Source organism: Hemiscyllium ocellatum, chromosome 3 (assembly GCF_020745735.1).
Source record: "Hemiscyllium ocellatum isolate sHemOce1 chromosome 3, sHemOce1.pat.X.cur, whole genome shotgun sequence".
Classification (NCBI taxonomy): Eukaryota; Metazoa; Chordata; class Chondrichthyes; order Orectolobiformes; family Hemiscylliidae; genus Hemiscyllium; species Hemiscyllium ocellatum.
The window spans coordinates 17202295-17216591 of record NC_083403.1 but is presented as its reverse complement, the minus strand read 5'-3'; the positions used below and the strand labels follow the sequence as shown (position 1 = coordinate 17216591).

Here is a 14297-nt window from a genome sequence, read left to right as displayed (position 1 = left end):
AGACAGGGTAGATACAGGGAAGATGTTCCCGATGGCTAGGGAGTCCAGAACCAGGGGTCACAAGTCTAAGGATACACGCTGGGCCATTGAGAATTGAAATTCCTTCACCCAGAGAGTTTGTGGAATGGGAATTGGAATTCGATGTTACAGAAAGCAGTTGAGGGTAAAACATTGAGTATTTTCAACAAGGAGTTAGATACAGCTGTTAGGGCTGAAGAGACCAAACAGTATGCGAAGAAAACAGGAACAAGGGACTGAACAAGATGTTCAATTATGATCATATTGAACAGTGCAGCAGGCATGACGTGCTGAATGGCCATATTTCTGCTCCTATATTCTATGTTTCTATAGAGAGTGCATAATTGACACTGAGTAATTTTGGGCATGAGTGATGTGTTAGAGTTTGTGTGTATGACTGGTACGTATATGTGTGAGTGTGTGCATGAGTGAGTGTGTTTATGAATGAGTGTGTGCATGAATGAGTGTGCGTCTGAGTTGAGTGTTTGTGTGTGTGGGAATGAGTGAATGAGTGTGTGTATGAGAGAGTGAGACTATGAGTGTGCGTCTGTGTATATGAAAATGTTTGTGTGTGTCTGTGCACATGTATGAGTTACTAAGTGTATGAGTGAGTGTGAGTAACAGTGGGCATGGTTTATAAGTGTGCACATTTATGTTTGGTTGTATGAGTGAATAGGCGGGTGGAAGTGTGTGTGTGTGAGAGAGTGGGCGTGTTTATGATTGGGTGGGTGAGTGGGTGAGTGTGTGAGTGGGTGTGTGTGATTGAGTGGGTGAATGTGAGGGAGTAGGTGTGTGTGTGTGTGATTGTGTGTATGTGAGTGGGTGGGTCTGTGTAATTGAGTGTGTGAGTTGATGTATGTGTTTATGAGTGTGCGCATGTGAGATTGAGCGTGAGTGGATGTGTGTGTGAATGTGTATATATGTGTATAAATAAGTGCGTGATTGAGTGTGTGCATGCGTTTGTGGGTGTGTTTATGAGTGGATGTGTGTGAGTGAGTGTGTGAGTATGATTGAGTGTGTGAGTGTGATTGAGTGTGTGAGATTGAGTGTGATTGAGTGTATGAGTGTTGTGTGAGATTGAGTGTGAGTGAGTGTGTGTGTGTTGTGAGTGAGTGAGTGTGTGTGAGTGAGTGTGTGTGTGAGTGAGTGTGTGTGAGTGAGTGTGTGTGTGAGTGAGTGTGTGTGTGAGTGTGTGTGTGTGAGTGTGTGTGTGAGTGTGTGTGTGTGAGAGTGAGTGTGTGTTGTGAGTGTGTGAGTGAGTGAGTGTGTGTGTGAGTGAGTGTGTGTGTGTGTCTATGTGTGTATGTGAGTGTGTGTGTGAGAGTGAGTGTGTGTGTGTGTGTGTGTGTGTGTGAGTGAGTGTGTGTGTGTGTGAGTGAGTGTGTGTGTGTGAGAGTGTGTGTAGGATGGTGTTTTGGTTTCTGACCTGTCCACAGCAGACAGAGGATGTGCCGTTTCCTGTTCAGCCCAGAATGAGGGAACGCAAGGTACATGAGGGTGGGATTTCAGTTGCCGTACTGCTCGGTGTGGGTGAGCTTTGCTCGCTGGGGATTTTGAGAGCAGCAGATTTGCATAGGACAGGCTGAGGCACCTTCCTGGATTGCCTCGGGATCTTCCTCCTTCCTGCTTTTTGTCAACACAGACCGGACAAACGCTGCCTTAACGCGCTACTCGGGAATGCAAGGTAGGACTCGACTGGACCCTCAGTCCCGGGATCACTGGCTGAAGGGGGCTGTCTCCACTCCTCTCTGCAGTTGGGTGCTCACATTACCATCCTCTGTGAGTTTGTATTGTCCCAATAGACCCACCCAACGTCAGCCCTTACCTTCAGCTAGAAAGGGTGAAACTGGTCTGAAACACCAGGGACTTGGCTCATTTCGGAGTTAACGCAGTGTCTAAGGGGCTGGTGGCCGTCTGACTCCCATCAAATCCCGGCTTCGGGGTTTTTAAAGATTCACTGTGTGGATCCCGCGCTGGTGCCAATCAAATGGCGTTTTCCCTGGAGCTTCTGTAACTTTCCTCGGCCCACTGTCTCTCCACACTGGATCAGCAAGGGCTAGCATTCTCCTGGGGACAGGGCCAGGGGCAGGTCTCTGGGGATGTGGGCTTGGGGGGAGGTCTCTGGGGAGGTCCCTGAGTCCAGGGTGAAAGGGAGGTCCTTGGGGATGGAGCCAGGGGAGGTCTCTGAGTCCAGGGTCAGGGGGAGGTCCTTGGGGATGGGGCCAGGGGAGGTCTCTGAGTCCAGGGTCAGGGGGAGGTCCTTGGGGATGGAGAAAACTCTTGAGTCCAGGGACAGGGCTAGAACAATGCTTTGGTTTGTGGGAGACAGCAATGCTTCAGTGTTGTCAACAGGGTCGGCCCAATAGGGTCTCCTCTCACACCCAAGAGGAGTGGTTGGGGGGTGGTTGGAGAGACAGAGGATGTGCCCCACCTGTCAGAGGAAGCTGCCCTTTTCTATCCCCCTGGTTTTATGCCATCCTGCTGTGCCAGCAGCTTGCCTTTGCCTCTCCTGGGGGTGTGACGCCTAGGACTGTGGGTGGGGTCGGTGGGACAGGGGGATGTGAAGGTACTATAGGATGACACATTGAGTCATAATTTGTCAGTAGCCTGTTGGGTCAGCATGTCAGATCATTCAGCACAGTGACTTCAACATAATAACAGGTTTGGAGCATGACTTTGGTAGGATTTTATAAAGTTCGCACATCCTCCCAGTGTCTGCGTGGTTTTCCTCAATGAACTCCAGTTTTCTCCCACAATCCGAAGATTAGATTACTTACAGTGTGGAAACAGGCCTTTCGGCCCAACAAGCCCACACCGACCCGCCAAAGCGCAACCCACCCATACCCCTTACCTAACACTACGGGCAATTTAGCATGGCCAATTCACCTGACCCGCACATCTTTGGACTGTGGGAGGAAACCGGAGCACCCGGAGGAAACCCACGCAGACACGTGGAGAACGTGCAAACTCCAGACAGTCAGTCGCCTGAGTCGGGAATTGAACCCGGGTCTCAGGCGCTCTGAGGCAGCAGTGCTAACCACTGTGCCACCGTGCCGCCCACAAGTGTCCAGGGATCTGTAGGTTAGGTGGATTAGCCATGCTAAATGACCCATAGTGTCCAGGGATCTGTAGGTTAAGTGGATTAGCAATGCTAAATGACCCATAGTGTCCAGGGATCTGTAGATTAGGTGGATTAGCAATGCTAAATGACCCATAGTGTCCAGGGTTCTGTAGGTTAGGTGGATTAGCCATGCTAAATGACCCATAGTGTCCAGGGATCTGTAGGTTATGTGGATTAGCCATGCTAAATGACCCATAGTGTCCAGGGATCTGTAGGTTATGTGGATTAGCCATGCTAAATGACCCATAGTGTCCAGGGATCTGTAGGTTAGGTGGATTAGCTATGCTAAATGACCCATAGTGTCCAGGGATCTGTAGGTTAGGTGGATTAGGCATGCTAAATGACCCATAGTGTCCAGGGATCTGTAGGTTAGGTGGATTAGCTATGCTAAATGACCCACAGTGTCCAGGGATCTGTAGGTTAGGTGGATTAGCCATGCTAAATGACCCGTAGTGCCCAGGTATCTGTAGGTTATGTGGATTAGCCATGCTAAATGACCTATAGTGTCCAGGGATCTGTAGGTTAAGTGGACTAGCCATGCTAAATGACCCATAGTGCCCAGGGATCTGTAGGTTAGGTGGATTAGCTATGCTAAACGACCCATAGTGTCCAGGGATCTGTAGGTTAGGTGAATTAGCCATGCTAAATGACCCATAGTGTCCAGGCATGTGTAGGTGAGGTGGATTAGCCATGCTAAATGACCCATAGCGTCCAGGGATCTGTAGGTTAGGTGGATTAGCCATGCGAAATGACCCATAGTGTCCAGGGATCTGTAGGTTAAGTGGATTAGCCATGCTAATTGACCCATAGTGTCCAGGGATCTGTAGGTTAGGTGGATTAGCCATGCTAAATGACCCATAGTGTCCAGGGATCTGTAGGTTAGGTGGATTAGCCATGCTAAATGACCGACAGTGTCCAGGGATCTGTAGGTTAGGTCAAGTAGCCATGCTAAATGACCCATAGTGTCCAGGGATCTGTAGGTTAGGTGGATTAGCCGTGCTAAATGACCCATAGTGACCAGGTATCTGTACGTTAAGTGGATTAGCCATGCTAAATGACCCATAGTGACCAGGTATCTGTAGGTTAGGTGGATTAGCAATGCTAAATGACCCATAGTGTCCAGGGATCTGTAGGTTATGTGGATTAGCCGTGCTAAATGACCCATAGTGACCAGGTATCTGTAGGTTAGGTGGATTAGCCATGCTAAATGACCCATCGTGACCAGGGATCTGTAGGTTAGGTGGATTAGCCATGCTAAATGACCCATAGTGTCCAGGGATCTGTAGGTTAAGTGGATTAGCAATGCTAAATGACCCAGAGTGTCCAGGGATCTGTAGATTAGGTGGATTAGCAATGCTAAATGACCCATAGTGTCCAGGGTTCTGTAGGTTAGGTGGATTAGCCATGCTAAATGACCCATAGTGTCCAGGGATCTGTAGGTTATGTGGATTAGCCATGCTAAATGACCCATAGTGTCCAGGGATCTGTAGGTTATGTGGATTAGCCATGCTAAATGACCCATAGTGTCCAGGGATCTGTAGGTTAGGTGGATTAGCTATGCTAAATGACCCATAGTGTCCAGGGATCTGTAGGTTAGGTGGATTAGGCATGCTAAATGACCCATAGTGTCCAGGGATCTGTAGGTTAGGTGGATTAGCTATGCTAAATGACCCACAGTGTCCAGGGATCTGTAGGTTAGGTGGATTAGCCATGCTAAATGACCCGTAGTGCCCAGGTATCTGTAGGTTATGTGGATTAGCCATGCTAAATGACCTATAGTGTCCAGGGATCTGTAGGTTAAGTGGACTAGCCATGCTAAATGACCCATAGTGCCCAGGGATCTGTAGGTTAGGTGGATTAGCTATGCTAAACGACCCATAGTGTCCAGGGATCTGTAGGTTAGGTGAATTAGCCATGCTAAATGACCCATAGTGTCCAGGCATGTGTAGGTGAGGTGGATTAGCCATACTAAATGACCCATAGTGTCCAGGGATCTGTAGGTTAGGTGGATTAGCCATGCTAAATGACCGACAGTGTCCAGGGATCTGTAGGTTAGGTCAAGTAGCCATGCTAAATGACCCATAGTGTCCAGGGATCTGTAGGTTAGGTGGATTAGCCGTGCTAAATGACCCATAGTGACCAGGTATCTGTACGTTAAGTGGATTAGCCATGCTAAATGACCCATAGTGACCAGGTATCTGTAGGTTAGGTGGATTAGCAATGCTAAATGGCCCATAGTGACCAGGGATCTGTAGGTTAGGTGGATTAGCCGTGCTAAATGACCCATAGTGACCAGGTATCTGTACGTTAAGTGGATTAGCCATGCTAAATGACCCATAGTGACCAGGTATCTGTAGGTTAGGTGGATTAGCCATGCTAAATGACCCATCGTGACCAGGGATCTGTAGGTTAGGTGGATTAGCCATGCTAAATGACCCATAGTGCCCAGGTATCTGTAGGTTATGTGGATTAGCCATGCTAAATGACCCATAATGTCCAGGGATCTGTAGGTTAAGTGGATTAGCCATGCTAATTGATCCATACTGTCCAGGGATCTGTAGGTTAAGTGGATTAGCCATGCTAAAGGACCCATAGTGTCCAGGGATCTGTAGGTTAGGTGGATTGGCCATGCTAAATGACCCATAGTGACCAGGTATCTGTAGGTTAGGTGGATTAGCCATACTAAATGACCCATAGTGTCCTGGGATCTGTAGGTTAAATGGACTAGCCATGCTAAATGACCCATATGTCCAGGGATCTGTAGGTTAGGTGGATTGGCCATGCCTAATGACCCATAGTGACCAGGTATCTGTAGGTTAGGTGGATTAGCCATGCTAAATGACCTATAGTGCCCAGTTATCTGTAAGTTATGTGGATTAGCCATGCTAAATGACCCATAGTGCCCAGCGATCTGTAGGTTGTGTGGATTAGCCATGCTAAATGACCAATAGTGTCCAGGGATCTGTAGGTTAAGTGGCTTAGCCATGCTAATTGATTCATAGTGTCCAGGGATCTGTAGGTTAGGTGGATTGGCCATGCTAAATGACCCATAGTGACCAGGTATCTGTAGGTTAGGTGGATTAGCCATACTAAATGACCCATAGTGTCCTGGGATCTGTAGGTTAGGTGGATTAGTCATGCTAATTGACCCATAGTGTCCAGGGTTCTGTAGGTTAGGTGGATTAGCCATACTAAATGACCCATAGTGTCCTGGGATCTGTAGGTTAAGTGGATTAGCCATGCTAAATGACCCATAGTGTCCAGGGATCTGTAGGTTAGGTGGATTGGCCATGCTAAATGACCCATAGTGACCAGGGATCTGTAGGTTAGGTGGATTAGCCATGCTAAATGACCCATAGTGCCCAGGTATCTGTAGGTTATGTGGATTAGCCATGCTAAATGACCCATAGTGACCAGCGATCTGTAGGTTAGGTGGATTAGCCATGCTAAATGACCCATAGTATCCAGGGATCTGTAGGTTAAGTGGCTTAGCCATGCTAATTGATCCATAGTGCCCAGGGATCTGTAGGTTAAGTGGATTAGCCATGCTAGATGACCTATAGTGTCCAGGGATCTGTAGGTTAGGTGGATTGGCCATGCTAAATGACCCATAGTGACCAGGTATCTGTAGGTTAGGTGGATTAGCCATACTAAATGACCCATAGTGTCCAGGGATCTGTAGGTTAGGTGGATTGGCCATGCTAAATGACCCATAGTGACCAGGTATCTGTAGGTTAGGTGGATTAGCCATACTAAATGACCCATAGTGTCCTGGGATCTGTAGGTTAGGTGGATTAGCTATGCTAAATGACCCATAGTGTCCAGGGATCTGTAGGTTATGTGGATTAGCCATGTTAAATGACCCATAGTGTCCAGGGATCTGTAGGTTAGGTGGATTAGCCATACTAAATGACCCATAGCGTCCAGAGTTCTGTAGGTTAAGTGGATTAGCCATGCTAAATGTCCAAAGTGTCCAGGGATCTGTAGGTTAGGTGGATTGGCCATGCTAAATGACCCATAGTGACCAGCTATCTGTAGGTTAGGTGGATTAACCATACTAAATGACCCATAGTGTCCTGGGATCTGTAGGTTAGGTGGATTAGCTAAATGACCCATAGTGTCCAGGGATCTGTAGGTTAGGTGGATTAGCCATGCTTAATGACCCATAGTGACCAGGGATCTATACGTTAAGTGGATTAGCCATGCTAAATGACCCATAGTGTCCAGAGATGTGTAGGTTAGGTGGATTAGCCATGCTAAATGACCCATAGAGACCAGGGATCTGTAGGTTAGGTGGATTAGCCATGCTAAATGACCCATAGTGACCAGGTATCTGTACGTTAAGTGGATTAGCCATGCTAAATGACCCATAGTGTCCAGGGATCTGTAGGTTAGGTGGATTAGCCATGCTAAATGACCCATAGTGACCAGGTATCTGTACGTTAGGTGGATTAGCCTTACTACATGACCCATAGCGTCCAGAGTTCTGTAGGTTAAGTGGATTACGCATGCTAAATGTCCAAAGTGTCCAGGGATCTGTGGATAAGGTGGATTACCCATGCTAATTGACGAATAGTGTCCAGGGATCTGTAGGTTAAGTGGATTAGCCATGCTAAATGACCCATAGTGTCCAGGGATCTGTAGGTAAAGTGGATTAGCCATGCTAATTGACCCATAGTGTCCAGGGATCTGTTGTTTAGGTGCATTAGCCATGCTAAATGACCCATAGTAAAAAATGAGGTCTGCAGATGCTGGAGATCACAGCTGCAAATGTGTTGCTGGTCAAAGCACAGCAGGCCAGGCAGCATCTCAGGAATAGAGAATTCGACGTTTCGAGCATAAGCCCTTCATCAGGAAGGGCTTATGCTCGAAACGTCGAATTCTCTATTCCTGAGATGCTGCCTGGCCTGCTGTGCTTTGACCAGCAACACATTTGCAGAAATGACCCATAGTGTCCAGTGATCTGTAAGTTAGGTGGATTAGCCATGCTAAATAACCGACAGTGTCCAGGGATCTGTAGGTTAGGTTGAGTAGCCATGCTAAATGACTCATTGTGTCCAGGGATCTGTAGGTTAGGTGGATTAGCTAAATGACCCATAGTGTCCAGGGATCTGTAGATTAGGTGGATTAGCCATGCTTAATGACCCATACTGCCCAGGTATCTGTAGGTTATGTGGATTAGCCATGCTAAATGACCCATAGTGCCCCGGGATCTGTAGGTTATGTGGATTAGCCATGCTAAATTAACCATAGTGTCCAGGGATCTGTAGGTTATGTGGATTAGCCATGTTAAATGACCCATAGTGTCCAGGGATCTGTAGGTTAGGTGGATTAGCCATACTAAATGACCCATAGCGTCCAGAGTTCTGTAGGTTAAGTGGATTAGCCATGCTAAATGTCCAAAGTGTCCAGGGATCTGTAGGTTAGGTGGTTTGGCCATGCTAAATGACCCATAGTGACCAGCTATCTGTAGGTTAGGTGGATTAACCATACTAAATGACCCATAGTGTCCTGGGATCTGTAGGTTAGGTGGATTAGTCATGCTAATTGACCCATAGTGTCCAGGGTTCTGTAGGTCAGGAGGATTAGCCATGTTATATGACCCATAGTGTCCAGGGATTTGTAGGTTAGGTGGATTAGCCATACTAAATGACCCATAGCGTCCTGAGTTCTGTAGGTTAAGTGGTTTAGCCATGCTAAATGTCCAAAGTGTCCAGGGATCTGTAGATAAGGTGGATTACCCGTGCTAAATGACCCATAGTGACCAGGTATCTGTACGTTAAGTGGATTAGCCATGCTAAATGACCCATTGTGTCCAGGGATATGTAGGTTAGATGGATTAGCTAAATGACCCATAGTGTCCAGGGATCTGTAGGTTAGGTGGATTAGCCATGCTTAATGATCCATAGTGACCAGGGATCTGTACGTTAAGTGGATTAGCCATGCTAAATGACCCATAGTGTCCAGAGATGTGTAGGTTAGGTGGATTAGCCATGCTAAATGACCCATAGAGACCAGGGATCTGTAGGTTAGGTGGATTAGCCATGCTAAATGACCCATAGTGACCAGGTATCTGTACGTTAAGTGGATTAGCCATGCTAAATGACCCATAGTGTCCAGGGATCTGTAGGTTAGGTGGATTAGCCATGCTAAATGACCCATAGTGACCAGGTATCTGTACGTTAGGTGGATTAGCCATACTACATGACCCATAGCGTCCAGAGTTCTGTAGGTTAAGTGGATTACGCATGCTAAATGTCCAAAGTGTCCAGGGATCTGTAGATAAGGAGGATTACCCATGCTAATTGACGAATAGTGTCCAGGGATCTGTTGGTTAAGTTGATTAGCCATGCTAAATGACCCATAGTGTCCAGGGATCTGTAGGTAAAGTGGATTAGCCATGCTAATTGACCCATAGTGTCCAGGGATCTGTTGTTTAGGTGGATTAGCCATGCTAAATGACCCATAGTGTCCAGTGATCTGTAAGTTAGGTGGATTAGCCATGCTAAATAACCGACAGTGTCCAGGGATCTGTAGGTTAGGTCGAGTAGCCATGCTAAATGACCCATAGTGTCCAGGGATCTGTAGGTTAGGTGGATTAGCTAAATGACCCATAGTGTCCAGGGATCTGTAGATTAGGTGGATTAGCCATGCTTAATGACCCATACTGCCCAGGTATCTGTAGGTTATGTGGATTAGCCATGCTAAATGACCCATGGTGCCCCGGGATCTGTAGGTTATGTGGATTAGCCATGCTAAATGACCCATAGTGTCCCGGGATCTGTAGGTTATGTGGATTAGCCATGCTAAATGACCCATAGTGACCAGGGGTCTGTAGGTTAGGTGGATTAGCCTTGCTAAATGACCCATAGTGACCAGGTGTCTGTACGTTAAGTGGATTAGCCATGCTAAATGACCCATAGTGACTAGGTATCTGTAAGTTAGGTGGATTAGCCATGCTAAATGACCCATCGTGACCAGGGATCTGTAGGTTAGGTGGATTAGCCATGCTAAATGACCCATAGTGTCCAGGTATCTGTAGGTTATGTGGATTAGCCATGCTAAATGACCCATAGTGTCCAGGGCTCTGTAGGTTAAGTGGATTAGCCATGCTAATTGATCCATACTGTCCAGGGATCTGTAGTTTAAGTGGATTAGCCATGCTAAATGACCCATAGTGTCCAGGGATCTGTAGGTTAGGTGGATTAGCCATACTAAATGACCCATAGCGTCCAGAGTTCTGTAGGTTAAGTGGATAAGCCATGCTAAATGTCCAAAGTGTCCAGGGATCTATAGATAAGGTGTATTTCCCATGCTAATTGTCGAATAGTGTCCAGAGTTCTGTAGGTCAAGTGGATTAGCCATGCTAAATGACCCATAGTGACCAGGGATCTGTAGGTTAAGTGAATTAGCCATGCTAAATGACCCATAGTGTCCAGGGATCTGTAGGTTAGGTGGATTAGCCATGCTAATTGACCCATAGTGTCCAGGGATCTGTAGGTTAGGTGGATTAGCCATGCTAAATGACCCATAGAGTCCAGGGATCTGTAGGTTAGGTGGATTAGCCATGTTAATGACCGACAGTGTCCACGGATCTGTAGGTTAGGTCGCGTAGCCATGCTAAATGACCCATAGTGTCCAGGGATCTGTAGGTTAGGTGGATTAGCTATGCTAAATGACCCATAGTGTCCAGGGATCTGTAGGTTAGGTGGATTAGCCATGCTAAATGACCCATAGTGCCTAGGTATCTGTAGGTTATGTGGATTAGCCATGCTAAATGACCCATAGTGTCCAGGGATCTGTAGGTTAGGTGGATTAGCCATGCTAAATGACCCATAGTGTCCAGGGATCTGTACGTTAAGTGGATTAGCCATGCTAAATGACCCATAGTGACCAGGTATCTATAGGTTTGGTGGATTAGCCATGCTAAATGACCCATAGTGTCCAGGGATCTGTAGGTTAAGTTGATTAGCCATGCTAATTGATCCATAGTGTCCAGGGATCTGTAGGTTAAGTTGATTAGCCATGCTAATTGATCCATAGTGTCGAGGGATCTGTAGGTTAAGTGGATTAGCCATGCTAAATGACCCATAGTGTCCAGGGATCTGTAGGTTAGGTGGATTAGCCATGCTAAATGACCGACAGTGTCCAGGGATCTGTAGGTTAGGTCGAAGTGCCATGCTAAATGACCCATAGTGTCCAGGGATCTGTAGGTTACGTGGATTAGCCATGCTAAATGACCCATAGTGACCAGGTATCTGTAGGTTAGGTGGATTAGCCATGCTAAATGACCCATAGTGTCCAGGTATCTGTAGGTTAGGTGGATTAGCCATGCTAAATGACCGACAGTGTCCAGGGATCTGTAGGTTAGGTCGCGTAGCCATGCTAAATGACCCATAGTGTCCAGGGATCTGTAGGTTAGGTGGATTAGCTATGCTAAATGACCCATAGTGTCCAGGGATCTGTAGGTAAGGTGGATTAGCCATGCTAAATGACCCATAGTGTCCAGGGATCTGTAGGTTAGGTGGATTAGCCATGCTAAATGACCGACAGTGTCCAGGGATCTGTAGGTTAGGTGGATTAGCCATGCTAAATGACTCATCGTGTCCAAGAATCTGTAGGTTGGGTGGATTGGCCATGGGGGGAAAAAAGTGCAGGATTACTAGGATAGGTCTGGGCGTGAACTCGATTGACCGAATGGCCTAATTTCACACTGTCGGGATTCTATGATGACTCTGAATAATGTAGCTGTATAACTGAGCAGGAAGGTTTTACGAAATGGCTTAAAAGATGTTACCTCCAGGTTCTGGGTGGGGGTCCCTCTTTTTTTTCATTTCCAGATGATATACCTCAAAGTGTTAAACCTCTGGAGAAAATGGCTCCCCTTTGTCATTACAGCTTCTTCCCTGCTGTCCCATACCAACAGAAAGTATCTTCCCTGCTTTTATTAGATTTTTGATTGGTCCCTCTAATTTCAAATAATTGTTGATCTTACCAATGTGCACCTCGTGTGAAACTATAACCTTATATGCCTTGCTCTGTCTAAGCACCCTATGATCTCTCCTCGTTTGCTATGATATGCCTGGACTGCTCACAAAACAAAACTTTTCACTGTACATATGACTACAATAAATCATACCAAATCAAATCAAATTACTTGACCCGCTCAGGTTGGTCACAACAAGGTTAATTTTAAAAGGATCCTTTCCCTTTATAGGTACCTTTCGCCATACTAAATGCAAGTATATTTTAAAAGGAGTTAACTTAGCCAGCTTTTCTTCAGTTAAACTGTAGAGTGAGTTTATTAATTGCTAATTGTGAGAATGAATAATAACACAACTCACATACACACAGATGAGGGGGAAGGACTGAGTCCAACAAAGGGGAGAAACTGAAAGAATAATGCTTCAGTCATTTGTGAAGAGTAGACAGTGGAATGTTATAGCTGTGACATTGGATGGCATCAATAGTGTTAACGGTAGTCACTTTGGAGTTTCTTGGCTTTGTAAGTTAGGGTTAGCGTTAGCGTTAGCATTAGGATTAGCGTTAGGGTTAGCATTAGCGTTAGGGTTAGCATTAGCGTTAGCATTAGGGTTAGCGTTAGCGTTAGGGTTAGCACATTCCATTGCTTTGATTTTTTTTGACAGTGGCTGACCAACTGGCAGGATCAGAGTAAGGGTCCATTCCCTCTTTTGCCTGCAGTGCATGGGTGAGGGTAGCTTAATGGCATTTCCTAAGCTTCACAACACTCTAGTCTACATGATCCATAAGGCTATAAGCATAAAACCCAATGGTTGCAATCAGTTTTTAACCTTTTTTTTCAGTATATCTGCATTCTGTGTGTATAATCAGTATTTTGTATGCAAATATGGCTGCAGCAGATGGTTCTTGCTGAGAGGGGAATGGTTCATTCTGTTAGAGGTTTTTCTGATTTGCTGGATTCAAACAAGACCTTTCCACACAGTCACTGAATTTATATCCACAGTCGTCTTTTGGTGGGACCAGTTCAAAGGTACCAGTAACTTTGAACATTTTCACTAGAGTCATGGCGTAGTAGAACTGTACAGCACAGAAGCAGACCCTTCAGTCCAACTCATCCATGCTGACCAGATATCCTAAATTAATCTAGTTCCATTGTCAGCATTTGGCCCATTTCCCCAAACGCTTCATATCATATACCCATCCAAATGCCTTTTAAATGTTGTAATTGTACCAGCCTCCACCACTTCCTCTGACAGCTCATTCCGTACACACACCACCTTCTGTGTGAAAAAGTTGTCCCTCAGGTCCCTATTAAATCTTTCTCCTCTCATCCTAAACCTATGTCCTCTTGTTTTGGACCTCCCCCTCCACCCCCACAACCCTCACCCCAGGAAAAGATCTGTCTATTTACCCTATCTATGCCCCTCATGATTTTATAAACTACGTGACCTCCCAACTCCTATAATCAATGCCCTGACCAATAAAGGAAAGCATACCAAATTCTTTCTTTGCTATCCTATCCAGCTGCGTCTCTACTTTCAAGAAACTATGAACCTGCACTCCAAGGTCTCTTTGATCAGCAATATTCCCCAGGACCTTACCATTAAGTGTATATGTCCTGCCCTGATTTGCCTTTCCAAAGTCAGGAAAGGCAAATTTCACATTTATCTAAATTAAACTCCACCCCAAACTCCATCTACCGCTCCTCAGCCAACTGACCATCTGTTGAAGATCCCATTGCACTCTTGAGGTAACCTTCTTGGCTGTTCACTACACCCCCAATGTGGCTGTTCACTATACCACTACTAACCATACCTCCTGTGTTCACATCCACATCATTTATATAAATGACAAAAAGCAGTGGACCCAGCACCAATCCTTGCTGGTCAACGGCCTCGAGTTTGAAAAGCAACCCTCCACCACCACCCTCTGTCTTCTATCTTCGAACCAGCTCTGTATCCAAATGTCTTGTTCTCCCTGTATTCCATGAGATCAAGCCTTGCTAACCAGTCCACCATGAGGAGCCTTGTTGAACGCCTTACTGAAGTGCATATAGATCATGACCATTAATCAAGTTTGTGAGAAATGATTTCCCACACATAAAAACATATTGACTCTCCCTAATCAGTCCTTGCCTCTCCAAATATATGTAAATCCTTTCCCCCATGATCTCCTC

The 14297-nt window shown here is 46.1% G+C and overlaps 1 protein-coding gene across 3 annotated transcripts in view; it reads left to right on the top strand.

Annotated features, from left to right (window-relative positions):
• The first annotated feature begins 1548 nt into the window (after nucleotides 1-1548).
• The window catches only part of traf3ip2a (TRAF3 interacting protein 2a), a 93601-nt gene continuing 80852 nt past the window's right edge, over nucleotides 1549-14297 (top strand). For all 3 annotated transcript variants that reach the window (XM_060855873.1, XM_060855872.1, XM_060855871.1), the window contains exon 1: nucleotides 1549-1702. In XM_060855873.1, coding sequence (XP_060711856.1) covers nucleotides 1696-1702 — 7 coding nt within the window. In that variant the 5' untranslated portion in view covers nucleotides 1549-1695. The remainder of the gene's footprint in view (nucleotides 1703-14297) is intronic.